At 31.7% G+C, this 18693-nt stretch overlaps 3 protein-coding genes and 1 non-coding gene across 7 annotated transcripts in view; 3 read left to right on the top strand and 1 right to left on the bottom strand.

Annotated features, from left to right (window-relative positions):
• Window positions 1-5853: 5853 nt before the first annotated feature.
• LOC119642129 lies at window positions 5854-7491 on the top strand. The gene is made up of 3 exons (XM_038041120.1): window positions 5854-6057; window positions 6116-6340; window positions 7116-7491. The coding sequence occupies exons 1-3, from the start codon at window positions 5870-5872 to the stop codon at window positions 7489-7491; spliced, it is 789 nt and encodes a 262-aa protein (XP_037897048.1). The 5' UTR covers window positions 5854-5869.
• Window positions 7492-12303: 4812 nt separating this feature from the next.
• On the bottom strand, window positions 12304-14833 carry LOC119642136 (protein jagunal). The gene is made up of 3 exons (XM_038041126.1): window positions 14512-14833; window positions 13100-13472; window positions 12304-13029 (listed from the first exon to the last, which is right to left on the bottom strand). The coding sequence occupies exons 1-3, from the start codon at window positions 14598-14600 to the stop codon at window positions 12898-12900; spliced, it is 594 nt and encodes a 197-aa protein (XP_037897054.1). The 5' UTR covers window positions 14601-14833; the 3' UTR covers window positions 12304-12897.
• A 1616-nt stretch (window positions 14834-16449) lies between these two features.
• Window positions 16450-16522, top strand: Trnar-ucg. Its single transcript has one exon. It is a non-coding gene; the product is annotated as a tRNA-Arg (tRNA).
• Window positions 16523-18159: 1637 nt separating this feature from the next.
• LOC119642151 (uncharacterized protein ZK1073.1) overlaps window positions 18160-18693 on the top strand; it is a 75734-nt gene continuing 75200 nt past the window's right edge. For all 4 annotated transcript variants that reach the window (XM_038041146.1, XM_038041144.1, XM_038041143.1 and 1 more), the window contains exon 1: window positions 18160-18193. The gene's annotated coding sequence lies outside the window, so the exon portion shown is untranslated. The remainder of the gene's footprint in view (window positions 18194-18693) is intronic.

Here is an 18693-nt window from a genome sequence, read left to right as displayed (position 1 = left end):
CGCTTGTCTGATGGCGAGCAACTTAGTGAAAGTCGAGGAAAGTTCCTTCGCGATTTTGAGTTTATGCACTGTTTCATGTAGACAGTTCACTACTGAGAAGATAGATAGATACGTTATATCTGACAGAACCATCAGTGGCATATATATCTATGAAAATTACCACAGCCAAGTATACAAGTGTCTGAAAATTACCAGAGAAAGTGTACAAGTGTCTGAAAATTACCAGAAACAAGTGTGCAATCAGTCTATCATAGCCGTTGTTGTAACGAAGATTACGTTTTTTTTTACCTAAGATCCTCACACAAGAAGGCAATGAAAGAACTATGCAATTTACTACATTTTAAAGTTTCTTTACTTTATATATATAAACAAGCTATGATTATATCTTAAAATGGACAAAATTGAAAATCGTGCAGTGAGTAAATTCTTTGTAAAAAAGGGTCTGAAAGCTATGAAAATTTATAGTGAGATGGTAAATGTATTGGGTGCTCTGCCCCATCAAGAGCAATGGTTTTCAAATGGATGGCCGAATTCCAACGGGGGCGCCAAAGCCAATACAACATACAATAAGTACTGGACAAGTATGATCAAGTTGAATTAAAAATTATGGGTCAACCCGTATCGTATGTTTTGCATTTCTACGCTTAATTCTCTTCAGCTCTTTGAAAGAATTAATTTTTGTTGTTCGATTTTCTCATTATTTTAGTATTTACGGTATACGTTTGACATACGACGATAAAAAGGAATTAAATATACATTTCAAATATGTCGATAATACACAACAATATGTAATACAGAATTGTGTTTTTGTTATTTACCATCGTAGCAATAAATGCGAGTTGATGCAAACAATCTGTAATACATTTTTGCCTATAACACCACGACCGCTATTGAAGCGTAATGATTTGCGAGTGTGCAATGACAACGACGTGCAACTGGTAGAAATGAGGGAATTCGTAAAGGAATTGCAAACATAAGCTACACCGTCAACAACATCAACGTCAGTGACAGAAGTAGAACACTTTGATGAAACAACTGTAACGAAAGCATGAATGATAGACAGTAGTTTAATAGAGGGTTAGAGAAGCGGAAAAGCTGATGGTTCTCAGATTCGAAAGCGTATGCTGGCAATCAGTTTTCTGTGTCAATATTTTCCTTGTTTAAATAAATATTTACAAACTTTTGGAAATAGCTAATAGTTATATTCTCAATTCGGAAATCTACGTCATTCATTACTTTTTCTACGAACACTTTCTATGAATGAATGATTCAAAGGAAATATTCCTATTGCTTACAATTGATGTAATCTTTTCCAGTCTCTAAAATGGGATAAACAACATTTCAAACGCGCTGTGAAACCGCAGCCATTTAAACCACATTGAAATGAATATGTGTGACATACAAAGATTTAATTAAATTTCGGAGACAGAGAAGAACGGAGAGTTTAATTGAACGCAAAGCGCATACTTTCTGTTATCCCTAATCCGGTTCGGCGGGCAAGAATGTAGCGCTGGAAACTGCAAAAAATATATTAACAAAGCTTGGGACGAAACGAAGTACGAACTGCATTGAACACAAAGCGAATCATAAAAAACTAACCTCTTGTGAGTGTTTGTGATTAAAACACGTTGAAGATCTCGACCTTTCATTTTGAATAGGCCAAAAGCCAAGCAAGAGACGAATTTTCTATTTCAATTTCTCAATTTCCGAAGTTGAAACTTGGCAAATAGACGTACAACAAATAGTAAAAGCATTTAATAGCCCTCGTTGATCGATTCCAGCTCGTGCAGCTTAGGGCATTTTAAAACCTAATATCTGGACCTTATTTTCAATAATTATTATGATAAGAAAATATTGTATATTGAGTGGATATCGACAATTTCTTTTGTTTGTACGAAATTTATTTATATTTTATTTGCATTTGTTTTTGGATTTGGATTGTAGTTCAAAATAATTAGGTGAATAATTGAAACAAAGGCGATTAAAGAAAATCCCCATTTAATTCGCAATAACAGAACTGATTGTATTTTTAAGAGCTATTGGGAGAGTTAGCAGACGGGAGAGAAACGCGAATTTCCATATCTCCTTTTGAATTCATATGTTTTTCGTATATTCCTTCCATGCCTCCTTTTGAACTGTAAAAAATTTCGTATGTTTTTTCCATACCTCCTTTTGATTGTTGAGATTAGCGAAAAAACATATAAACATATAAAGGCCATAAAAATAAGCAGAGAAACGACATTTCTGCAAATCTAAAATATTTTCGCCCGTAATTACAAATTGTTCGCATGAGTAGCGGGTCGTGCAGCTGTTTTTACTTCGAATTCGTATACCACCCATTGATTTGTATACATTTTGCAGCTGCTTTTATTTCGCGCGCTATATGTTTTTCTTTAATGGTTATAATGATTTATTGCAAAAACGCGTGGTATTCGTCGAAGATGCTTTCTCTCGCACCACGGAGGACTACTTCAAGATTTTTCGACATTTCCGTTTTTACTGTAGCCTAGCTGAAGAGCCTTTCTGATGAATCAACTTTAAAAATCACTATAGCCAATCAGTTGCTTAATGCAATTTAAACTTTGATTTTCCGCATCCCGCTCAAATGAAATTAATTTTTTTGAATTACCGAAAACCTTGACGAATTTATATTACTTCCCTGTTGAGATTAACGAAATATGTACAATGTTTGTCGTAGACATTAAATCCAAGATGATTGAAATGACAAAAAATGACTTTTGCTTTTGGCTTTAACTCTCAATATTCAGGGTCTTTGCGAATTTTTGTAAATACCTAAACCATATTATACGCAAACGAGGCCATAAATTTTGTCATTACGATGCTTTCTATCTTAACTACCGCACGTGAAAGCCCTTTTCTTCTTGCTTCCTTTTTGACATGATTTATAATCAAAAAAAATAATTTTCTGCTTATTCCATAAAATCCTCATACAAGAAAGACTGACATTTTGCTTCATAGTAGAAATCGATTTAAGTATTATTATGATAATTTAAGGATTACCGTTAAGATCAAACATTGAATTTCCAATTTGTTTTCTCTTATTGACCATGAATATGTTAACAACCGCCTGTTATGCGTGAATTTGATCATGTCTTAGAGTAAGCGTCTATATTTAGTCACATCCATAGAAGAAGGCGGTAGCTGTGTGTATGTACAGCAAAACGGTGGATAGATTATCACCAATAAGCGTCACTCTATGGAGGCTTCAAGACGTCGTTTCCATTTGTAACTCCGAAGCATGAACAGCCTTTTATTATGTTAACGGAAGATAGATATTGTGTTGTGAATATATATTCTTACTTGCTTTTTTCTTTTTTTTGATTTAAAATATTTATTAACAAGGAACCGAACTATTTATTCAGTATTTAAATCAAAATACATTTTGGTTATAGTTTTAACACAAGGATTTTATTTTACGAACAAAATTTTTAATAAAGAAAACTAAATTATAGTAATACGATTGTAATAAAACAAAAGAATAAATATAAAAAATTATTGTGATTGTTTTCTTTTTAATGATAACTGTATTTAATATTTATGATATGTAAAGTATTGTAAAATTTTTTTTAATAAAATGCAATTTTTGCATTGGACTTAAGAAACCTAAATTTGGGCTCTTAAAATCAACGCTGTCTCTGATGAATGCTTGGAAAGGAAGATTATCCAAGCTTACCGGCCAACAAACGCTATATACAATATTAACATACAAAGAGTCATTCTTAAAGATAATATTTCTGTGATTCACTTAAACTCTAAAGGATTAAAATTTAATTATCTTTATTTAACAAACAAATAAGAGAAATATTCATTGCTCCATGCTTCTAAAGAACTTTTATCAAGTCAAGCTTAACTCTTATACACAATTCGTGCATGAAAGAAATTTTTCTATTTTCATGGTCTGTATTTCTTAACAATTGAGAATAATTGAAAAAGCCAGTATGTATTTGTAAACAACCGCCTGTTGCATTAAAAAACGACTAAGAATTTAATCACATCTGAGAGTAATTCAAAAATAATTTGGCCAGAACTGAGAGTAAACTTCTGAATTTGGTCAGAACTGAGAGTAAGCGTCTGAATTTGTTTACAATTGAGGAAGCATTGAAAAAGTCAGTCTAAATTTGTTTAGAATTGATAATAATTGAGTCTGTATTTATTTACAATTGGCAATAATTGAAAGAGTTTAATTTTGTAAAATCAGCTACCTCCCCCTATTCTCCGTTGTTCTTTATAATTTTATTAAAATTCAATTATAAATTAACTGGCTGTTGTTATTCTTGTTGGAGTTAGAATTTTTGTGTGCAATTTTTCGACCTTTTTGCCTTTTTCTTTTCGTTTCTTAATTTCAAGGTTTTCAATATTTTATTTGAAAAATAGTGTTAAAAAGCCTCAAAAGAAGATACTTATCATTTGCTGAGATAAATTTATGGTGGGCAAAAAGGAGAAGGGGTGGTATTGGGACAAGATACAAGAGACCTTAAACAAAATTGGCAAAAGGACTATTATACAATGGGAAAAGGTAGGTAAGTTGTTGTTTTATGTGCCTTAAGTTCTTATGACCAAAGTGACCAAAAAATTAGTGGTAAGCAAGCGAAATACAAAAAATTTCTATAGTTTTTGTAAATGTGTTGACTTTCTTAGCATACTTTTCGTATCATTAAAAAGATTACTCATATGACCAAAGCGGAAATGGTTTATTGGTAACAAAATTGCATAGGTAGAATGGTTTTTATGTTGTCAAAAATAGAAGTTTTGATAACAAAATGCGTAACTGCAAGAAACAGTATCACTGAGAGTTCTAACTCTCTGGAAGGAAGAAGGGCTTATTATTTTAATTATCTCCGTAGCAGTACAAGAGCAACTCTTTTGCACTATATAGAACGAGGGTAAGGAACATGAAAATACTTTGTTGCTTTTTGTTAAACAAAAATATTTTCCAACATTTTCAGATTGCGTAAAATTGACGGAATCTTTGTGTTTGGTCAACCGACTACCTCAGTGATCGCAATTGGATCTCATTTATTTGACGTGTTTCGTTTGTCACTTATGTAAACTAGGTTGAAGTTTAAATGCTTTACAATTTCCAAATTTTTGGTCGTACAATAAACTTTTTTGGTCGTACAATAAATTTTTCTGGTCGTACAATAAATTTTCTGGTCGTACAATAAATTTTTCTGGTCGTATAATAAATTTTTTAGAGAATAAACGCATATTCGTTCTCAATCATTTGTATACAAATTCCATACAACTGAGAATGTCTGAATACGGTTGTTTATAATTCTCAATCATTTTGCATGTTTGTACGACTTTCGAGAATAAGCGCATATTTGTACTCAATAATTCGACAAGCCTTTGTAAAAAAGCCATCGATGCGAGATTAAGCGTATATGTTCTCAGTAATTTGTATAGAAATTCCAATTCATACAGCTGTCGCATGTATAAAAATTCAACCATCTGAGAGAATACTTTTGTTTACAATTCTAGATAAGTTTGCATGTATTGTACCACTTTCAAGAATAAGCGTATAAAAGCGAGTATGTATGATTGTGTTCCCGTGAGACAAAGTTTTATTGTCAGGGCGTATCATTTCATTATGAAGATGATATGAAGATGATATTGATAGATCTGAATGTTTGCTCCATTCTGAAGATATAATTTCACTGGGACCAAGAAGTTTAAAATTGCGAAAAAAATCAGTTTATATAAGAAGAGTGAAATGTTTGGACGGTAAATTTTCTCATTATGTGTACTGTTGAACTGTTATATTATTGTTATTATTTCTTCTTCTTTTTTTTATTACATTAAATTTATAAATATTTTGGATAGTACATGTTATCTGCACGCACGAGATATGATTATCAAGTACACGCCTAAAGATTGGTTCCGGGGGAAAATGTATGTCAGTCAGCATTCGAAAGATTGCATGATTCAAGGCAATGGAACGAAAAGCACACTGCTACGTTTAACAATTGGTAGCGAAGCAAAAGAAAATAAATGCGGCATATTAAGGGCTTATGAAGTGACAAAAAATTATCAAAGGTAGGGGGTGGGACTATATACAAGAGATTTAATAAAACATATATTTACCTTTTTGTAGAATTTTTATCTCAACTTTAGTGGTTATACAAAATAATCGAAACGTTCAAACGCAGGGAGATCGTTTAATAAAAGTTGGTTCCATTATGAGTAACGTTACTGCGAAAGAGTTCTCTGGTAAAAATGACGATAAAGCAAATAATCGAGATGAAAATACGCTGAAACCCGAAGAAGAAATGATGCCGAACGCCATAGCCTTAGAATCGTCTTTGGATTTTTCAAGGAGGCAAGTAATATAAAAATAAAGTAAAAAAAAAAAAAAGCAAAGTAGAAAGCAAGATGATATCCCATTTTCAGAATCATAATCAACTCAAAATATGCATAAAAACATTTAGTATTAGATATTAGGTCGCCAGCATATAACTGCCCTCAACAATATATTTAAATCATTAAAAAATACAAATGTCTTTCATTTCCTTCGCGAAGATTTTTTTTTTCATAAACAGATTGACTAATAAGTCTTATTAGAAACAGGAGCGTTAGTTCTTCCTTCTAAATCCTTCGCGAGAAATCCAATCTCACATACCCAAAGAGCCAGATGCGGTTATCAATTTTCTTTTAATTCTCTTATTTCAAAGATAACTAACTCATTTCATCCCTCAATATCTGTCTTCCTTTCTGACTTTTTTACACGACACAATAAAAAAAAAAGCCACAATATCTATCGATAACAAAAGTCCGCGACTCTCCTTCTTACCTGTGATCATTTTGCCAAATCTTCAAAGCTTGTCAGCCATAGAGGAAACTGCAAGGACATATCCGAAGAAGAACGCATCATATAAGAAAAGTAGGCACAAAAAAATTAATTTAAAAATTAAATTTTGTCTAACAAATATATATGAATGTATATATATATATATACGATTTCCAATGGCAAACCCGGGCTAATTAAAAAGAATTAAAACCACTACTTCTCGGTAGGAAGGTTTCATTAACACTCAATTCCAAAACCCACAATTATTTAAGTGATTATCTTTTCTTCTCTTTGCTTTTCTTTTCAGTTTTCTGCTCAATGAGGGCTCTTTACACTACAATATTAGTGATTCGTATCATCCGATGCCAAAAATTACTTTACAAATTATCGATTTAAACCGAAATCATCAGACAAATGACGTACAAATCGATCAAAGCTTAGAACTACGTATAAGTGCAGAATATACCCAACAAGAGTTAAGGGAATTTAATGCACTGCAACTGCCACCATTGCCAGATTTTAGAGCTACGGGTTGTCCAGATGAGAATTGCTTACATTCTTCTAGCCATTCAAATCCATGGTCAATCTCAACTGTTGAAGAACCAGTGGCTAGAAAACGAAGGGAAACGAATGAAAATGAGAAACTAATGGCAAAATTCGAAATACAAAAAGAAGTAATTTGATCGCGAATTGAAATACGAAAAAAACTTTAGCTAAGTAGAAATTAACGATTGTAAGCAATATTTAATAAGTTAAAATTTTAATTAATTACAGAATCAAATGCCGAATATATATGTAAGGAATTGAAGGTTCGCAATCACAATAGGCATATAAAATAGAAACAAATACCTTACCGCTGCTGATGCATTTTTGTGCCTTTTACGTATTAAAAATAGAAAGAATACTTCAAATATTTGTACGCTTTTGTATCGAAGTCTCGCCGCCAAAATCCACCGGCAAATTTTTCCCTTATTTTGCAATTCTCTATAGCAATTATCGCAACAATTCTTTAAGGCTTTTCTCGGTTAACAATGATCGATCTGTTTGGGAGTTAGTACTGTTGCAGGCACAACTCATTCAGCACGTGTGGAGTGCTGCCATTAACTTATTCCTGAGAGTTTAGGGGATCGCAGGTTTGTCTGCAAGACGTATTAATAATAACCATTAGGCTGGGATTTCACAAGTAATTGATTACGCTTGTGCAACATATCATATAATAAAAGTACACTGCATTCTGAATTCGGAGTTAATGCTGAAATAAACTCAAAATTATCTGATAGTGTGATCGAACCCAACACCAGCCGCTGACTGACATCCAAAGAGCAGGCCTTGCAATATGCTTACTTAGGTAAATAGGTATAGGTATATATAGGTATAAAAATTCCAAACATCTGAGAATAAGCGTCCACATTTGTTCACACTTCTCAATAATTGAACATGTATTTGTATAAAAATTGCCTACATCTGAGAATAAGCGTATAAAAATTTGCCGCCAACTGAAAATAAGCGTCTAGGATTCTCAGTAGTTCTTTTTTTCCTCCTTATATTTCTATCCTATGTATACATTTTCATATATAACTTATGCGTTTATATATTTTTTTGAGTGCGTTTTCATGGCTCATAGAATTGTGAATGTTACATGTGAATACTTGGTATACATTTTATATGTGACAGTACATTCTTGGAATACATTTTGTGTGTGTAGCTTATATGTTTATATTTTTGAGTGGGAGGAGGCTGATCATGTTCAGTAGACAGACATGTAAACGGACAAATCAGACTGACTAGTTGATGTCTGCGGGTAAACGTTTAGTCCGACGGACTGGTTATTAGTAAGGGAGCAAAACGCTTCCTTACACTGCATCATTTTAATAAGAATTAGATATAAATAATTCAGAAAGTGTGGAAAATTAAGTAACTATTAAAAGACTAAGTTGCCTTTTTACAAGAAAAAAGAAGAAAAATGACTTTTATAGTACAGTATAGTAGTATTGGTTGTCCGTCTTTATGCACTTGCTTTTCCCATATCTTCGCCGGTTATGGACTCTATTACAGAATAGAGGAAGAAGAAGATTCTCTTTCGAATCAAACTATTCTTCGACTGCTACACAAGTGTGTTGGAGAAAACAGATAGTCATCTTACGAAGCTACATTTTTCATTTTAATAAATCCTTCCCGGTTTTGTTTCTTATGGCGAAATAGCGTTTATTGCAAGAGAAATAAAAATTTTTCTTATATTAAAAGCAATGCAGGCCCTGCTGGTATACTTTTTGATAATTTCTTGGGGCTTTCTGCTTTGTTTTTCTGTTAAAGTATTTTAAGTAAATCAACCATTTGCTACCTATAACATGGACTAACGGTAAACAAGCCAAGAGAAAGCTGTTAACACCAAAGGAAAAAAAAGAAAACTCGGAAGATATTTACTATTGCGAGCACAAGTGCTAATCGCAAGAACCAAAATGAAAATCACAAAATTTTAATGTAATTAATTTAATTCTTACACTTTTACTTTAACACTTTTATATGTATACAAATACTTAGCTTTAAACGCGTATAAAACAATAAGAAAAATTTAAGCAATAGAACAATCAAAAGCGTACGATCTTGCGCGCGTCAGTTGCCAATTAATGTATGTAACCATATAAGGTATATATATTCTTGATCAACGTGAAATTCTGAACTGATCAAGCAATGTTTGTCCGCCAATGTCTCGGTGTGGTTGGCACTCTCCTGGTCGCAAAACAGGAGATGGTTAGAGGAGAAGACAACTGTTTTTCCTAACAATTTTTTTACTCGTTATTCAGAAATTATAAAAGTTAGAAGCTTAAGGAATCTAGTCGGACTATTAAATTCGAAACATGTGTTTGTATAAAATTTGCTGCCTTTATGGAGTAAGCATATATATTCTCAATAATTCCAAAGATATGAGAATAAGGGTCCAATTTGTTTACAATTTTTAATACTGTACAAGTATTTGTATAAAAATTGCGTGCATGCGAGAGTAAGCGTATAAAAATTTTCCTTCAGCTGAATATGTATTCTGGCTCGTTCAATTGTAAATCAATTTTTTACTAAATACATTAATATGCGAACGGATGCATATTTATTTTAAAAAAATATTTACAAAAAAAATTTAATTTTGCAACTTTTCTTATAATATATTGTTCATTATAGAAATATAACCTTTGATTCCTTTTGCACGCATTTTCATAGAACTCGGCATAACCTTGTATTAATTGATTAATTGTATGAAAATATTCTGTTAAGTTGAAGCGATTAGTTGGACACTAAACCTTGTAGCCTCTTAAAGGCGTCAGCGACTTTATTGAAGTCTATAAATAACTTCGGCTTAATAGAAGAATAGATCGTAATTGTAGGGCGTAATGGTTGGATTTAATATCACGCTGCGTTTGATTTTTCACCGGTAAGATTATAATTGTTATTAACACTGCCATCTTGCTATGTTGCTTCCAAAATATTCTTCAAATGTTTTCATTCATATTCAGTTATTGTTCTTATATAAGGTAAGTAAAGGACAGTTACGCGTGCAGATATTTCATTGTCTTGAATTTTTTTTAATACAAACATATTGGATTTAACTGAGAAAAGTCTTTTGTCTCGCTCGTAGGCCTTAGTAATCTTCGTCTTTGGCGCTAGACTTTTTCAAAACTTGGTAAATGTCATTGACTTTGTTCTTATTTTGCTGCAGGCTGGAAGCCTCCTCCATATCATATAATATATTTTTTAATTAATCAAGTACAAGGTGAGTTACGCTATTTACTATTGGATTTTAAAGAAATCTTCTTTACCTTTAGCATTCTGTCTTAGGATCCTAGCTGTTGGCAAAATAGACGAATTTCGATTCGTTTGAAAAATTTAATACTTCGAGGAAGTACGAGTAAGAAACGAAACCGGGATGATATCTTTAATTTTTTTTTTAAAAGCAATCTGCCCCTGTGTGAAGGTCGATTAATAAATATACCAATTGTTGCTAAGATTTACAATCCCTTTCACATCTTCGTCTCATCGGCACGCTGCACTCTTAAGATGTGTTAAGAAAAGTCCAAAACTTCAAAATGCCTTTGTGATGCACATAAAGGTTTTAAAAATGTCTTGTTTTATTTTCAATATTTTGTGCTTTTGATTGATTGATAGTAGTTGTCTTCAGCCACACGAATTAAAATCTCAAAAATTGTGAAGAAAAAGAATTTTAAAAATATTCCTCACTTATTCAAACTGTCAAACTAAAATTTGTAAAATTTGCTTTGTTTTGACAGAATATTTTATAGTTGTACTTGCTGCTTAGCTAACAAAATATGGGTCTCTTCTTTTGCTTAAAAGTTTTTTTAACTTATAATTCCTTTTTTGTTTATTCAGTGCGTGACGTTTGGATTGGATTTTTGTGCAATTGTCTTTATTTGATTGTTTGTGGTCTGTGCTTTGTATGTTTTCTTAGAATTTTTAATTCTCTCCCGTTCACTTTCCTTGTCTATCTCTCTTCTCTGTGTGTTTTTTTCTCTCATTAAACATTTATTATTTTAGTCGCAATCTATACTTTTTTGGTTGTACGCTATACTTTTTGGTTGCACGCTATACTTTTTTGGTTGCACGCTATACTTTTTGGTTGCACACTATACTTTTTTACAAAAGATTCGGTCACGAACGAATATAATTTTTTTGCTTGTTTCTTTTTATGATAAGAATTTTTATGTATACTTTGTTTACTCACTTCTTATCATTTGAAAACTTGATGCGTAGGTCAGGTAAAGTCCATTTGTTGCATGAATTATAATCAAAATATATTCTGTAAGTAGTTAGTCCGCATTCGTTTACAATTGAGAATAATCAAAAAAAACGAGTTCGGACTTGGTATCTTCTAAGAGTAATTCAAAGAGCCAGTTCGAATTTGGTAACATCTGAGAGTAATGCAAAGAGCCAGTTTTTGAGGTCATATTCTCCCTCTTAGGCAAAATCTTTGTACATGCATGTTTATATAGAAAAAAGCTTTTGCTCTTGCAAAGTAAGTGTAAGTGAGAATTCGTATACAGTTTAGCTGACTAATATTTACAGGTTTGTACTTGATTTCCTCGTTAGGAGTTTACATTTATTTGAAAAGTTATTTGAATTTAAGAGCAAAAAATGAAGTGAGTACTACGAACTGCACGTGCTTCGCATACCACTCTCTTTACGTCAAATCTAAATAAATAAACTTTCTGAACGGTTGCGTACATGTGTTTTGGCTTTTTTAGAACGACGCCAATATGCAAAATGTTACATATCGATTCGCAAACATATATAAAAACTAACCCTTCTTAGATACATTACCGCAACATAAGAAAGCTTTTCCTCTCTATAACTGCTGCTGGCATTTATATGCTTAATCCCAGATCCTCGATCCCCATATTTCTCAACCACTAAATGTCTAACTAGTACGAATAGGAAAAATACTTTCACAAATTTCTTGAACTTATTTGTCCTGAAATGTTTTGAGAGAACAAGCGAATTTGTGTAAATATTTTTCAATTCTTGCTTTAATTTCTCACAAATAATTTCCACAAATTGGTTTAAAAAGAACTAAAAACCTTTAATTACGTGCTTTACTTGAGCTACAAGTTATCTTTTTTATCTAAATAAGGCAGTTGAACGATTTAAATATTTATCAGTTTTTTAAAGTGCCAAAGAGTTATGGCCATGTATGCACGTGTACGTACATATATATGTATAAACTTTCATTAATAAACGAGTAACATTATAATGAAAATAAATTAAGGGTTGGGATAACAACACAAATATTTTTTTTTGCAAACACAATATTTAACTGAACATTTAAATAGCAATAAAGCTTCCATTGTTTTAGTTTTAAAAGTTTTTATGCATAACAATATTTCTAAATATATTTATTTATTACATTAAGATAATTTTTAAAATCCTTTGTTTTTTGACATCCTACAGACAATAGTTAACAAGAATCCTCTTGAAGTCCTATGAACTATCAACGAATTTCGTAATCTTTTCTGCTTACATAAATATAAATTTATATCGCGCTTTGTATCTTATCAGAATAGATGGCAATCATAATTTAACTTGATTTATTGATATTTTCGAGCTGCCGTACGCGCCTTCCAAGCCTTGACTAGATTGTAGGAAAAATAAAGAGTGAAACCATGTATCTGAAAACCCACAAAGCAAAAAGCGTGCCATAACAAACCATAGGGCATACCCTGGAAAAAAATTTTGGAAACATTTATTTAAAAACTTTTATTAAAAATATTTTTATGTAGAATGACTTACGCGCCATAAAAAGATTTCTGTTTCTTCTAAATCGATATTCTCATCTAATGTTAAATATTCCCAAACATCTCCGAAATAGTAAATAAAACAATAAAGTAAAGGTAATAAAGCAAATAAGCCGATGGCAAACATGTATTCCTGCATTTTGCGTATTTTGTTAGCACGAGCAGCAGATAAACCCAAGAATGATGTTAACAGTGAGCTCAACCATATGTATTCCCACCACAATGGGGACGGTACCTCCAATTCTTCAATTTCCAAAACAAATACATCCAAACGGTCTAATATATCGGAGGTTAACTTAGCCAACATGACAAAAAACAGCAAGGCATGAAAGAAAATGCAATATTTCAGTCGTGATTTATTTAATAAACTGCAAAGAGATGTAAAGAAGAGCACACATTTCTTAAGGACAGTTTTGCAAAATTTTTAATGCTTTTTGTTTATTTTCGCAACTGACTTATACAAATGATAACAAAAACTTATCGTCAAATTTTACAACATTGTTCCTCTAAAGAGGGAATGAATGCTCCTGTTTACATTGAGAAGAATACCCGCTCCACAATTATCTGAAATCACGCATTTGTAATATCGCTTCTACTTCTTATGAAAAGAAAAACAGTTTCGTCAAAATATTTGTGCTATAGTAGCGGCCGTTTAAATCTTTGATTGTTAAACCATCAGACATAAGCAATAATTTTTGTATAATTTATTGTTTCAAATCATACATTTCGTTTGAAATATTTTTTATTTATGCAGCAAAGTTTACATCTTTTTTTTTAATTTTAGTTTTCCCAAAATTATTTTGCGTTCCCGAATACATCTTTGACTGTTTGTTTCTTCATCAGGGACAATTGCGACAGGGACGAGTAGTTTTTTAGCATGTAAGGGGTAGATTAACTCATATGGTTAATTAAATAAGTCTTACCCTGACCATTTCACTTGTAGCTTGGGGTTTGTCAAGAAAACAGCGCTCAGTACTTCACCTCTGTGTAACAATGCTTTCATACAAAATGAGGGGCAGTTCTGATGCTAATGTTATAAAATTTTTACCATGCCATACCGAGGTTTTTCGATCTCTTCGTTCGATTTACTGATAATTAACGCGTAGTAATAAATTGCCAACACAGCATACATTTAAAATAATGAGTGCGGGAGAGACACATCAAACATGTAAACAAATTCTGGCAAACTGCCTAAATTAACATGAAATCAAACGAAATATTGCACATATTTTGACAGGAAAATACGGCCCTATAAGAGCAACAAAAGATTGATATACTGCAATGGAATGCATTTTGACTGGTTTTTCCTAAAGAGTTATGCAAAAACTAAGATGAAAAAGCTATAAATTGTATCTACAAAAAAGGCCTAAAGAAATTAAATGCACATATTATTACAGATATATTAACCTAATTTGATGAGGTGCTGCTACCCGCTGCCTATATTCAAAATCCGTTCCATCTGTTCCTGTTATCATTGGACCTCCACGCGTAGCCATGTTATTGCAATCGTAATCTTCTTGGTTTCTTTTATTATTTCAGCTGCTTGGGTCGTTCTTTATGGTAAGATTTGCCTTTTTTCTTTAGCTTTAAAACTTCCACATTGTTCACAAAGGTGTCTAAAAATATTTCTTTATATTCGTTTGATAATTAAAAAAAATACGGAAAATGTAAAGTTTTCGTTTTTCTCGGTGGTAATATACTTTCGACAAAATAATACAAGAGCAACAAATCACTAGTAGTACAAACACGTTGACCTTGTTTGACAGTTGACAGCTGGGTTGCAGAGTTACCGTGTGGCAAAGAACACAAACATCGAACATAGGTTCTACTTTCAGTTTGAACAAATAGGCGGCTTTTCTCAAACTTTTATTGTTCATATATGCTTTCCTATTAAAATTTTAGCACTTCTTTTGCTTTTACGAACATTTATAATGTATTTTCAAAGATTCATTAGGCCAAAAAGGGGGCATAACAAAAAATGGCATCTATGTGAGTTAAAAGCAGTTTTAATATTGTATTTAAAAAAAAAGGATGAACAAATATGAGAATTATTAAGAAATTCGTACATTATTGTCATTATTATTATTAATAATTTTATTGAAACTCTACTGCGCTTGAGATTTGAACCTAGGAACATTGAGTTATAGAATAAATATTTGTTTGGTGTTGCCATACAAATTTGGTTTTAGTTTTAACAGTAACACTAGCAGCTTTCAACAGAAAACCGGTCTACTTTAACAAAAATGCATCCACGCTAACAGAATTGAGTCCGCTTTGACCGAACTGCGCTCACTTTAACAGAAACGCATCTGGTGTTAACATATTTTAAAGGCCTGAAACGACCTGAAACGAAACGATGAAGAAAGAAAAGACAATGAACTAAAGGCTTTTCGCGAGAAATCAACGGAATTTCAACATTTCGCTGTGCGAGTTCTTGAAAGTGAAAAAAGAAAATTTTTCGAATAATTCTTTAGAGAACTAAATAATTATACGTGCATATATCTAAAAATGGTGATCGCAAGAAATCTCAAAGAAATATATTATTTATTGTAAGTTTATTAAATTCACCAATGACTACAAGGGAATTTCTTGTTAATGTCGAGATCATTTGTCTACTTGGCTACTAAGACGAATTTAGATATTCATAAGTTAATGTAGCTTTTGTCTTCATTCTGAAATTTAATCTCATCTCTTAAAATGCGTTCAATGGGAAACAAAAATTTTAAAAAGATTAACAGACACCCCGCTCGAGCTTCTGCAATGAAGAGGATTGTAACAAAATCATAATGGCCTTAGTGTGTACCGATAAGCCTGGTGGGTAATTTCCAAATTTTCTTCATCTTCATCTTTACTTAATGATATCATTGAAAGAAACTAAAGAAAGTGTACTATCAGTAAGATATTACTTAGAATTTCTCTCTTACTCAGCAGATGAAGTAAAAAGACTATTGATGAGCTGGTTGATTGAAAAACTTTGCTAGTTCTTAATATTTCAAGCTATTACACGCACTAGTGGCCCGCTGTTTACTACGGCTGCATTTTTTTTAAATCAGCTAATAGAATTTACCAAAATTTATTGATTATGTTTGTGATAACCTGGACTATTTTTCCGTTTACTTGTTATAATGTGTAAATAATTAAAAAATTTATTTAAATAATACGCCAAATTATTAGTTTAGTTTATTATTTTACTGTAATTTTATTTGCATTTGAAAATTTTAACAAATGTGCAGCTCTGCATGGACTTTATTTTAATTGTAATAAACTAACAAAAACTACCCTTATATTATAGCAATATCCTCTAAGGGTTCTTAATAAAATGTGCATTTTACACTATTTGCAAAGGACCGTGTGGCCTAATGGATAAGGCGTCGGACTTCGAATCCGAAGATTGCAGGTTCGAGTCCTGTCACGGTCGTGCATGTTTTTCTTTTTTGTTAAATTATTTGTTACAAAATACTTTTTTCCCAGGATAAGATTTTTGACAAGACACTTTGTAGCCCAGCCTTATTAACTCCAATACTTTAAAAACTAACAGCCAAACCAAGGCAGCTCGAAATAATCGTTTCTTTGAGAAAGACTAAGTTTGCAATTATATTGTTGAGTGTTACTAAATCATGATCAAATGATAATAAAGGTGAAGATTTTGATGTAAAAATTTTGGATGATCTTACTTACGTTTATAAAGTCCTAATAAATGAACGTATTTCAAACCAGTGCCTTCGCCTGCGCATGACGTGACAAAAATTCGATAGCCAAGCGTTGGCGTAGGATAAATGATTCAAACAACTTGAGACTTGTTACAATCGTTGTGCCTAATTTATATAGCTCAGTTAAGTAATAGCAGTCGGCAGATGGCTTAAGAAGTCACGCATTATACTACAGTAGTGTTTATCATCATTTTCGAATCTAAACACTCGGAGAGAACGATTTATTACATATTATATAGCATCATATTTACGGAAAGGATAGATAAGGAAAGCATTAGGTTTACTGTCCGCATGGTACAAGGATTATTGAATCTTTTATTTATTAATTTTCTTTGTTGCAGTAAATTTTTGTTGGTTCTATGCGGAAGACATTATTCCAAAATATTTTCTGAAAACAGAACTGCCATATTCAACAAAAAATAAGCTCTAATTTATTGCCATTATTAATTAATATAAGTATTGTTGCAAGTATAAATATAATTGTAAGACTGTAAGCCAGCTGTTTGCTTAATATTTTAGAATCATCTTAAAACTACGCAACTGAAATCTAATAAGAAAAAACTTCGAATGCATGATAAGATTGTTTGAAGAGCTGAGGTGCTGCAAATAGTTGTGAATAGAAAAAGTTAACAAATAGCAGTTAACTCACTGCAATTGACATTTGTAAAAATTATTTAATTAATTTTCATAAAGTTGCTAAGATTTGTAACTAATATGGTTTTTCTTTTTGTGTTTACGAAGTTTCTTAAAAGCTCTCTTTTTCCGTTGTTATCGCTCAGTTACTTGATCTCTCGCACCCTCTTTTAGTTAAACATAATATTTGTTCTCATAAACTACTCTCATCTTCTCTTCAGCTGCTTCATTTGTTTTATTTGTGTTGTTAATTTTTTTTGGTTTACAAAATTTGTACTAACAGAAACAGAAAATTACCCGCTTGCGTTTAGTGCTAACATCTCATTAATTTTAAATTTTGTTTTAAGCACCGTACTGCTAGCATTTGTTTTGTTTTTGCTTTTATTTATTTTAACATTACCGTGCATGCATTTTTGCTACAAAAACACAAAACACTTCCTGAGCTAAAAACAGTGTATTCAGTGTATTCATAGCTTTGCAACGCGGTGATCGTTGTTTTGAATTTTATTTTCAAAGAAAATTGGCGAAGAGTAAAGCAAACGGCGAAATAAAAAGTTTAGTGACAAATGAAATAGTTTTTTAAGAAGATCGATTTTTTTTTTAAATTAAAGAAGAAAAAAATCTGAAAAATAAAAACAAATTTTCTTAAATATTCTGAAAATTTTTTAAATAATAAGATAAAATATATATTAATAAATTTCATTAACAAGTGAAGATAAGTTTCGTTTTTTAAATTTTTTACTAATGTAAGTAAAATTATTAAAATTTTACAAAAGATCAGGGAAGGATATTTTTTCAAGACCAATTTATTGTTTTAAGCTAAAAAATTAAGTGAATTAACGTAAACTAAGATAAAACAACTTACTGCAAACACTTAAATAAGAAAAGAAAAAATCAAATAAAATGTTGGATATAATATTATGACGAAAAGTTAGTAAGACTTATCCTTTCATATCGTTGGTTCTTTTTTAAGTCGAGCAAATAAACAGGTTTTTCATACCAATATCCTATCCGGTAGTTAATGACGCTTGCTCCTGTTTACTCTGACCTAAGAAAGTGTATTTATTGATTCGGGCTTGTCTTTTGAATATTGTCAAAACGACGTCTCTGGAACGGTTCTCCGAATTCAAGATTCGAATGAAGCTAAATCATGTCAGCAGGATAGATGAGGAAAGATACAACTTCAATTGTTGGTGAAAAAGTCTTGAAGAGCCAACACAATATGAGAATGTGGATTGCCGTGTTT

The sequence above is a fragment of the Glossina fuscipes genome, unplaced genomic scaffold, assembly GCF_014805625.2.
Source record: "Glossina fuscipes isolate IAEA_lab_2018 unplaced genomic scaffold, Yale_Gfus_2 219, whole genome shotgun sequence".
NCBI classification, from domain to species: domain Eukaryota; kingdom Metazoa; phylum Arthropoda; class Insecta; order Diptera; family Glossinidae; genus Glossina; species Glossina fuscipes.
This window is presented reverse-complemented; position numbering and strand designations above follow the sequence as displayed.

Coding starts and splice junctions, on each gene's coding strand:
- LOC119642136 (XM_038041126.1), bottom strand. CDS start 14,600: ATGGCTACGCGTGGAGGTCCAATGATAACAGGAACAGATGGAACGGAT. Junction 13,473..14,511: donor GCAGCACCTCATCAAATTAG/GTTAATATATCT, acceptor ATCTCTTTGCAG/TTTATTAAATAAATCACGAC. Junction 13,030..13,099: donor CAGAAATCTTTTTATGGCGC/GTAAGTCATTCT, acceptor ATTTTTTTCCAG/GGTATGCCCTATGGTTTGTT.
- LOC119642129 (XM_038041120.1), top strand. CDS start 5,870: ATGATTATCAAGTACACGCCTAAAGATTGGTTCCGGGGGAAAATGTAT. Junction 6,058..6,115: donor GTGACAAAAAATTATCAAAG/GTAGGGGGTGGG, acceptor ACCTTTTTGTAG/AATTTTTATCTCAACTTTAG. Junction 6,341..7,115: donor TCTTTGGATTTTTCAAGGAG/GCAAGTAATATA, acceptor TTTTCTTTTCAG/TTTTCTGCTCAATGAGGGCT.